This window comes from Hipposideros armiger, unplaced genomic scaffold (genome assembly GCF_001890085.2).
Source record: "Hipposideros armiger isolate ML-2016 unplaced genomic scaffold, ASM189008v1 scaffold_456, whole genome shotgun sequence".
Taxonomy (NCBI): domain Eukaryota; kingdom Metazoa; phylum Chordata; class Mammalia; order Chiroptera; family Hipposideridae; genus Hipposideros; species Hipposideros armiger.
The window spans coordinates 488,065-497,707 of record NW_017731806.1 but is presented as its reverse complement, the minus strand read 5'-3'; the positions used below and the strand labels follow the sequence as shown (position 1 = coordinate 497,707).

The 9,643-nt window shown below is 42.9% G+C and overlaps 1 protein-coding gene across 1 annotated transcript in view; it reads right to left on the bottom strand.

Moving 5' to 3' along the window:
• Positions 1 to 1,242: 1,242 nt before the first annotated feature.
• Positions 1,243 to 9,643, bottom strand: part of RTN4IP1 (reticulon 4 interacting protein 1) — a 45,665-nt gene continuing 37,264 nt past the window's right edge. The window contains exons 6-8 of the mRNA XM_019665878.1: positions 8,446 to 8,582; positions 5,119 to 5,302; positions 1,243 to 1,482 (exon numbers count right to left, since the gene is read on the bottom strand). Of these exons, the coding sequence (XP_019521423.1) occupies positions 1,258 to 1,482; positions 5,119 to 5,302; positions 8,446 to 8,582 (546 nt within the window). The 3' untranslated portion in view covers positions 1,243 to 1,257. The remainder of the gene's footprint in view (positions 1,483 to 5,118; positions 5,303 to 8,445; positions 8,583 to 9,643) is intronic.

The window sequence follows — 9,643 nt, the reverse complement described above, 5'->3', positions numbered from 1 at the left end:
AAAGAGGAACAGGCCTTTTCTATCACATAGTTCCTTGGCTGTCAAAGAATTGAAAAAGAAACCTAAATGCACAAAATGTACTCAGTAGTTCCTAAAAACATGCCATTCCAAAACTGAAATGGAAAGATGAAATGGGCCAGCAGGGGGCAGGTGCCAGCAGAAGAAAGCGCAGCTCAAAGGGCTCTTTGCAGTGGCTTAGCATGGACCATGTGGCGGTAATGCAGGTCCTGCTCCGACCCCTTCCCCTGCGCAGGGTAAAAGGACAAGGATAAGACGACTTAAGTTGAAGTCCTCAGTCCGCCTCGAGCACAAAGAAAGCAGCTGAATGGTAGCGAGGGAAAAGCACAGGACTGAGTCAGGAGGTTTAGGCTCTGGTCCCACTTCTGCAAACATGAGCATGTCCTGTTATCTCTTTGAGCCAATTGTCTCATCTGTATAATAAGAATCATGTTTATCTACGCCCGCATGCAACCCTCTACGGTGTATAAGGTTCTCCATCCTATAATTCCATAATCTCTCAATGAAGTCCTAAGTATCAGCAGCAGAATATGAGTTTGCCTTCTGGGTTATTCCTGCAGGGGTGGAAGGTCAGGGCCATTAAGACCATGTAAGAACCCAAATAAGCGGGCAGTGGCTGAGGAGCCTTTCAATCCCCAGCCTCCCTGAAAGGCATCTAACATCCAAAAAGGAACGGCCAGACTAAAAGCAGCAGTCCTTCCCCACAAAGCCCACTGCAGGACGGACACAAGTAATTAGAAAAAAACAAGCAGCTGTCCCCACAAAATCTCCATCCATCCTCACCCACATCCAGCTCACTGACCCCTCAGGCATAACATTACACCAGGCTGGGAACAGGACATCCGGGGACCTGATTCTAGCCCAGTTCTGTTGGGGTTTAGGTTTCACAGCATTTGTTCTCCTCACTCATCTGGAAACCCACTTCCCTCCACAGCAGCCTCGCCATCAGCCAGAAGGAGCTCCGGAAGCAGGTCTATTGTAAACTCACACGTGTGCTCCCACTTTGTGCAGATTGCCTTCATGGGGCCTTTTTTTCAGGACCATCACCAAAATATTAAAGCCCAGCTATAGATCCCAGCTCTCTTAACCACTAGTGTCCTTGGGAAAACCATATAACCTCTCTGGGTCGGAGCCTTCATCTATAAACCAGCGGGATTGGACTAGACGGTGCGAGCTCTTTTTTAGATACAGCAATCTATGCCTATGATGCCCATGGAGATAGAACCAAAAACTCAGCACTTAAACTTGGCCGTGTAAGGCGCCATGAATGTTGGCCGAGCCTACCTCTGGAGAGTTCCCACTGACTAGGCTTGGCAGGCAGGTCACCCACATTACAAGGAACGCGTTAGCAATACAGTGGGCTGCACATACCTTTCCTGCATCCACCAGGTTTGCAATGTCATCTAGGTATGAACCATTGGCCATGAAGAAGGCCCAGCGATAATGGACTCCTTGCCAGAAATGCTGGAAAAAAAAAAAGAAGAAGAAGAAAAAAAGATATGTCAAATATAGGACAGAAAAAAATCTCATTCAATGCAAATTAAGGGAAAAGTATTTTCTGGATGACTAAGACAAACTGACTACCCATTTCACGCTGACACAATGAGTTGTATGCCCAGCACCTTAGCACAGTGACTGACAGATAGTGGCGGCTCCATAAATGTTTAATAAATCACTGAATGAACAAAGAAACATCCATGTGAACTCAGGCTTCTTCACTAAGCTGTGACTGACACGCAAGTAAGCACAGGAACCTCTCCTTAAAATGATAGTCTGAGTAGTCTTACACACTCAGTGCTGTACAGGCTTTCCCTATTAAGGTCTGAATAAAGCCTAGAGGCAAAAAAAAAAAATAGGTAAAAAGAGTTTTTTACCTAATTCAAGATTTCTTTGGGGGCAGTAAGGCACCAAAATATGATCTTCGATAAGAAATCCAATCATGGATTTTTTTTACTGGCTCTGAGAATAATAAGACAGCTTTAAAAGTAAAACAAAATGTAAAGTTTCTTATGCATCATGGCTTGGTCATCCCCTATAGTTACAGCAGGTCCCAAGCCATCTAATCCATTATGGGACAAAACATTTCCGGGTGAAGATAAGCAAAAACCTTACACTAAGAGGGTTCATGACCACTCTCCTGCCATCCCCACTTTTAATTGTTATTCTTTATGTGAGAGGTAGGGTAGGCCATTATCAACAAAATAAGTGAGCTAAAGTTCTCCATGGACCTCAGTGACCTGCCCAAGTACGCTCCATCAGATGCGAGCTATTCAGAGGCGGTATGGGGTCAGCCAGTACCACGCTGCCTCCCTCCCCGCCCCTGCCCACAACTACTGGGAGAGCACTCTCTTCTCCCTGAGCTCCCCATCAGTCCCTCAGCATGATGTAAGTTACTACCGTGGCATGAAGCTGGCAAGTGCAATGGACGCCCCTGCTACGCGAGCTCGGGCGCTTCACAGTTGTGTTACTTAGGCCAGGCGGCTTGTTTCAGCCTGTTTCCTGGCCAGCAGGTGGTGATACCATCACCAGCACACAGGGTTGTTGGAAGGATTAAATAAAAATGTGTGTACAGTGCCTGGTACACAGAAAGTTTTCAATAAATATTTATCTAGTGCTAAAAAGTTAAGCTTATTGAGCAAAGACTGGGACAATATCAAATCAGAGTTTAAGATTGTAAAAAGAAAGTCAAAACCAAGCTATCGTCTATGCAGAGCATTGCAATGGGTGTGCCAGGAGTGGCTTACTAGTTTGGCTGAGTGACCCTACAGTTTATTGTCTAACCTGAGACAATTATGAAAGTTAAAGAAGGCACCGTTAATAATTATCCCAGGATCACGAATGCCAACAGGGCCAAGCTTACCCTAGAACAGGTGTGCTGCGACCTGGACTCCCATCAGCCCTTGGGGTAGCCAGGCAGAACCTGGGCTGGCAGAGTCTCCAGGTAGTTTGCTCTTGGCCCAGAGCAGCCTCAATATGCTCTTCAAATACTATCATTTTCTATGTGTGTCAGAGCATGAAAGAGGTTGGGAAACATTCGTCTAGGTAACACACTCAAAAAAGAAAAAGAAAAACACCATTTGAAGTCTTGTGTAGCTAGATACCAGAAGTCCTGACATTAACCCAAGCTTACAGGCAGCCCAGCTAACTATAATCACAGAAGACCTGTTCGTGTCCTTTCCCACTAAGATCTGGCCTTAGAGACTACAATTAACACATGCTGGTAATGTTTAGGGTTTTAGAGAAGGAACAGCAATAGTCACCACTGCCACGTCTGTAATTCTTTACAGCAAGTTGCCCTGTAAACTGAAACTTGGTCTGCAACAGCAGAATTTTTATATTCTGCTCTAAGGGGTCTGTGTATTTTTTTTTTCCAGGCCATTACAGGAGAGGGTAAACCGAAGCAGGCAGGAGAGCCCGGGGCATTACAATGAAGCTTTAACTGTGCACATTCTCAGAAAGACATCAGAAACTACTTAAAAGGTTTTCACAGGAGAATACCACTATCATCTTTCAAGGAGGGGGACAGGGAAACTGAAGAGAGCTATGCCTGTTTTACTCTCTGAGAAGAACGCTGAAGGTTAACTTGTGAGAGCTCTCACTGGAGGACAAAGTGTAAAATCTTATAGAAAACTTAAACTTGTATTTTTAAAGTACTTGGAAAGCCTGGATTTTGTGAAAAGGGAAAGCAGAGATAAGGGACAGTTAAGATCCCTTTCTCTACCACAAAGCACCCCGTGGACACTGTTTCTGGCTGCTGCCTCAATCAAATGGAAATAAAGACCCTGGAGTACAGTGCTGGCTTGTTCATCTCTGTTACCCACACATGGTTCCTAAGAGTCGGGTCGTGGGCTCCGCTATCATGGCTCTTCTTTACTACTTCTAAGTATTCAGTGAGTACATGGAATTTGAGAGACCGAAGTCCTAAATTTCACTCCCGAAAAGGTCCCACTTTCTAGAATAAGGAAGAAGCTACAGATAATCATCAAGCCAGTCATCTCACAAATATGGGTCAGCGTGGGCTGGATGGACATAGTGACTCACAACCCTTTTACCATAGAGGAACCTCCCACTGCTTTTTTCCTGAGTCTGAAGTTTTTTGTCTAATTAAAAAAATAGAATTTATCTTCATTTTTTTTTTTGGTATCACTTATTCCATTTCAACGCTAATTCAGATTTTAAACCAATGGTTTATAATTCCCAACAGTGTATAACACAAAATTGCATAGGCCCTGTCACACCATGATGACAACAGGCTATCATGTTAAGCAGAGAGCAGACTCTCGGCTCTGCTATCAGTCCTGTAACTAGGCTGATCTACGCTAGTCTCCAAGGCCCACCACACAGTGTATGTGTTCAGTGGGGTGATAGAGCTCCCTACAGCTCTGGGAACAGTGGCCTCATTAACAGGTGGGCTGAATTATCAGGTCTCAGAAACTCTCAGAATGCCATCAATAGCTCGTTTCTGATTCCCATGGGATATGCATTGTTAGGACAAGTTGATAGAGTTCAGGAAAAGGCACGATGGTTCTATTTAGTCTTTGCAGCCTTACTGAAGTAAGAATACAATTTCCTTCAGATTTTCAGGGTCTGAAAGCCTCAGTCTGGGCATCGCTGGCGTATCCCAATCCTACTACCAGAAAAACAGGCAGCTGTACACTGTCTTTAAATCAAGTTTCCACCTTCCCGTACAGGAGATTGTATGTGTTAGGACTGGTGAGAACAGAGACAGGGCCATCAGGTATAGGCAGGAAAAAAGCAGAAGGTGAATCAGATGCTAACGACAAAGGCTAACATTTAAGAAAAGCTTTGCATGTACTAAGCATTGTGCCAATTCCTTCACATGGATTATTTCATTTAATCCTTACGACACACAGTAAGGCAGATATCCTATTAGCTTCATTTTACAGGTGATGACATTGGGGCTTAGAGGCATTAAGTGACTTGCATGGGGTCACACAGCTACTAAGCGGAGGCCAGAATCTGAACCCTGTTAGGGTATGACTCCAGAACCCGTGTTACGCTGCCTCACAGATAAAAGAAACTGGCCGGGTGGAAATCAACTTCCAGAAGCATGAGGCGCCTGATTGCTCTCATTCCTACCTTTAATGTCTTAGAGCCCACGGTGACGCCTGTCTGCAGCATGCCGTCCGCTATGCCCAGTCGGTCCATGTTCAGGAGGAAAGGGGTCACCAATGTCACATACGTGGCTCCTGACCATTTCTTGAGTAAATTTAGAGCCCACGTCTCAGTGGATCCACCAACATTATCAAGGATAAAATCAAACCTGGAGAGGAAGAAGAGAATCAAATCAAAACATCCTGCGAGTCTTTCCCCAGGGCTCCAATCCCCCTTCACCCCGTCACATTTCAGTGACAGCTCACAACTAAGCTGCTCTGTGCCATCCAGCAGAGGGGTGGTTGCTTTGCAAAGGAGAGAAGGGCATACCCACTACCAGGACTTTGGCTTTTCTCCAAGGTAAGCCAAATGTGACTGGTTTTTTTGGCCATAAAATCATATTATTTTCTAATACATTAAGAATGATTCTGGGGGGTGAACACGCAATGCAATATATAGATGATGTATTATAGAAATGTACACTTGAAACCTACATAATTTTACTAAGCAATGTCACCCCAATAAATTTAATAATAAAAAAAGAATGACTTAAACAAGTGGTTTTTAACTAAGGGTGATTTTAGCCCCCACGGGACATATCAGGCAATGTCTAGAGACATTTTTAGTTGTCACAACTGTGGAAGGTGGCTACTAGCATCTATAGTCCAGGGATGATGATAAACATCCTACGATGCACAGAACAGCCCCTCACAACAAAAAAATTATCCAGCCCAAAATGTCAGTAGTTGAGAAACTAAGCTTGCCAAGGTTGAGGAACCCTGACTCAAGCTCTACAGAAAACTGCAAAGCTCTCCATCCAATATAAGTCAAAGTATAGTGCCCAAGAATAGTTGAAAGACAAGTATAGACGGTTTTCATCCACAAGAATGATTTGCTTTTATTCCTTCCACAGTCAGAACTGCTTGTAGAGCATCCTTTTCACCTTCTGGAACTTTCTGGTTTTTTTATTTTATGCACAGCCTCAGGACAATGTATAAAGACAAATCAACAGCATGCTCTAGGTCTTCAATTCTCCTCTAACATGCCCAGAAAATCCAGTTATAATGGAATCCACAGGAACTGACAGATATTTAACCATTTAAATCTAATTAAAAATGGCTATAAATCACAACATTCTACTTAAAGGGGATAGATCAAACCCAATAAAGCTTTTAGATACTTGAAAACAAAGATTTAGAGAATGCATCCTTATAAACTAAGTAAATTAATAGATGAAGTCCTTTTTGGTAAATCCTTTTTCCCTTCTAAATTCATCTGAAGTAAAAAAACATCAAAGCTTCTAAAACCAGCGCTGGCCAACTCTGAGGATAGTGAGTCTTTCCTGGGACTAAAAGATGGGCCGGCCGGGTGACACAGTTGGTCAGAGCGCGAGCTCTGTGCAACAGGGTCGCCGGTTCGATTCCCACATGGGCCGGTGAGCTGCGCCTGAGCTGAGCTGCTGCTGAGCTGCCAATAGGCAGCCAGATGGCTCAGCTGATGAAAGCACATGTTCTTAACAACAAAGTTGCTGGTTCAACTCCCACATGGGATGGTGGGCTGCGCCCCCCCACACACCCCTCTCCTCCCCTCACCCCTGCAACTATTGGGTTGTCGGAAAAGTCATGACGCATTTTTGCAACGAAAAACAGAAAAAATACGTCACATCTTTTCTAACAACCCAATAGATTGAAAGCGGTGACTGGACTTGGAGCTGAGGTTGTGCCCTCCACAACTAAGATTGAAGGACAACAACTTGACTTGGAGCTGATGGGTCCTGGAAAAAACACAATGTTCCCCTTCCCCAATTCCCCAATTAAATCTTTAAAAAAAAAAAAAAGATGGGCAAGTACAAACTGAAGGGTATGCGTGCAGGAGAATGACCTTACTAGGAGGCTATTCTTCCCATTGGAAAAGAATAGAAAATTCTTTTTATGAGTTCAAGTGTCTAAAGTTTCTGCTTTTAAGTTTTTTCCTAAGTTTTAAATAAACAAAAATAATGATACTTATTTTAAATAGAATTTGAGGGCAGCCTGGTGTTATAGAACAGGCACTGCCTGAAAAAGAAGTCTGGAGACCGGGTTGCAGACCCAGCTCTCCCACCAATGATCAACGGCATGACCTTGAGCGTGCAAAAACTCATATATCCTCTGTCCCTGACTTTCTCAACTATAACATGACAGAGTTGGACAGAAGATTTCAAAGTCCTTTCCTGCTATAAAAATCTAAGATTCAAATCTAAAAAGCTGCAATTTGGAAGGAGGAACAAATTTATTCTAGGTGGATTCAGAGGCCAAACTCCAGGCAAAAGTTACAAAGACCAATTTTCACTAAAGCTGTTAGAATAAAGTAATGGCCTACATTTGTAACCCAATGAGGTTCCCCCACTGGAAAAGGGCAAGCGAAGGGAGCAAGACCACTAGCTAAAGATGTGGGGGGCAAACTGTAACACAGGCGTGGGAGGCTAGACTTGAGTGTGCTCCAGTCTTGTACCTGTCACATTCTCTGTTCTCTGATGACAAATCCCAGACGTGAATAAAACTTACGGCAGATAAAGGGGAATGGGTTGGCCTTGGCCTCAGTCTCATGCTGTTATTCCTAGAAGCAGCAGAAAAGTATGAGGTCAACCGAAACTACCACTATCTAGAAGGCAGATCTCGGAGGCCCAGAGAGCCCTTGGGACTGACACACAGGCAAGAAGGTATCCTCTTGGCTTCAGCTTTGTCTTGGCCAGATGAAGACCAGATTAAATAAGCTCCCCCTCTCTTTCTGCCCCGGGCCAGTCAAGATCAGCAGGGTCTGGCAGACCTCCTGAATCTGCTCCTGTTTAGGCCAAACCACAGCCTGGCGTTCAGATGCACCAAAAAACACTCCCGGTGCTCCCATCGCTGATATTTATGTTGCTTTTGTTTCTCTGAAGCCCAAACACTAAAAGCATGTTTAGTGCTAATCATATATCTTCAAGCGCTGCTCTATGTTCTTCCTGTGGTGACAGATGCCACTGAAGGGAACACACTTCCAAATTTGCCTTCAGACCTCTTATAGACTAGCAATAAAAGTTAACTTAAAAATTAGCAAAAGACCATGGAAGCAAACTATCTTCCTCAGTATATATCACATTATGTTACTGTGCTATATTAACTCCTGGAATTAAAACAGAAACCAACCTAAATGACTTCTAAGAACCTGGAGTGTTTTCACAGATTCTTCTCTAAGATTCCAATCTGACTGTAAGGCCACCAAACCACCTCAGGCTTGCATTATCAACTGTTCCTGTTCCCACCTTCCCAATGTGAATACTGTTTCAATACATACGGTTTTAAAGATTTCAACTGCTCTTCCAAATTTCCAGATTTGTAATCAATTATATCATCTGCCCCAAGCTTCCTTACAAGTTCACTGGCATCCTGAGAGCAAACTGCTGTCACATGAGCATCCCATGCTTTCACTACCTGCCAAAAAAAAAGGGGGGGGGGAGAGTAGAAAACTGACTGTATTTTTTTTTTAAATAGTTGGCACTGTGTGTACATATATCAGCCTAATCTCGAGAGAACTCTTAACAAGAACTACGGGAAGCCATCTGTCAGAGACTAGTAAAAATAATTAAACTTTTGTTCACTCAGACAATTTCAAGGACTAGATCTCATTTTCCCCGGACGAGACAGCAAGTTGCTTGTCATGAAGTTATAACCAAGCCAATTAGAGAAGAGCTTGATACCTCACGAGTATCAGAAAAGACAGGAGTTGATAGCCTCAAGTTTAGTGTTTTCAATGATGACAAAGGTAAGTAGCCAAAACAAAAAACCAAAAAATAAAAGTCACATGTTTTTTGGAAATGACAGTTTTACATGTGTCCAGAACATAAAAATGCAACATCTCTTCATTTTCATCTCTAATAAGTATTAGTACAGTCTTCAGTCAGGCAGCTGTATCAAAGCAAACAGCTATCAGTAGTAGGCAATAAACGAAAAGGTGCTTTTAAAAAGAAATGAAAGAAAATAAGGGCATTTAATTTTTATACATGGATTTACCTTTGGAGTAAAAAGACCTAAATAAGTAGTTCCCAAGATTGAAAATGCAGATACCTTATATTTTAAAATAATAAGGAATAACTAGTTTTTTAGGGGAAAAAACCTAAATTGTAATGTTATTCAGGATGAAGTATCTAGAAAGCATCCTGCTCCAAAATTGCTATAATTCTTTTCTATAATGACAATTTTATAGAATTGAAGGGGACCATTATCAACCTAATTGGAGAATAGTCACTTCAAGTTCATAAAAAAATTTTTGTATTGATCGTTTTAGGTCGTAAGAGATCAGCCATTTTCTTCATCCTGTTCTGAGTATCAGCTTCCTGAGCTTCCTTAATATAAGCTGCAAAGGTTCACTAGAATATAAAAGATCCATGTTTTGTTAATTATTAAATCCCCACTCTGTGGCACACATAGGTGCTAATATATTGGGTCATCAGGAAAGTCATGACAGGGCCGGCCGAGTGGCGCGATGGTTAAGA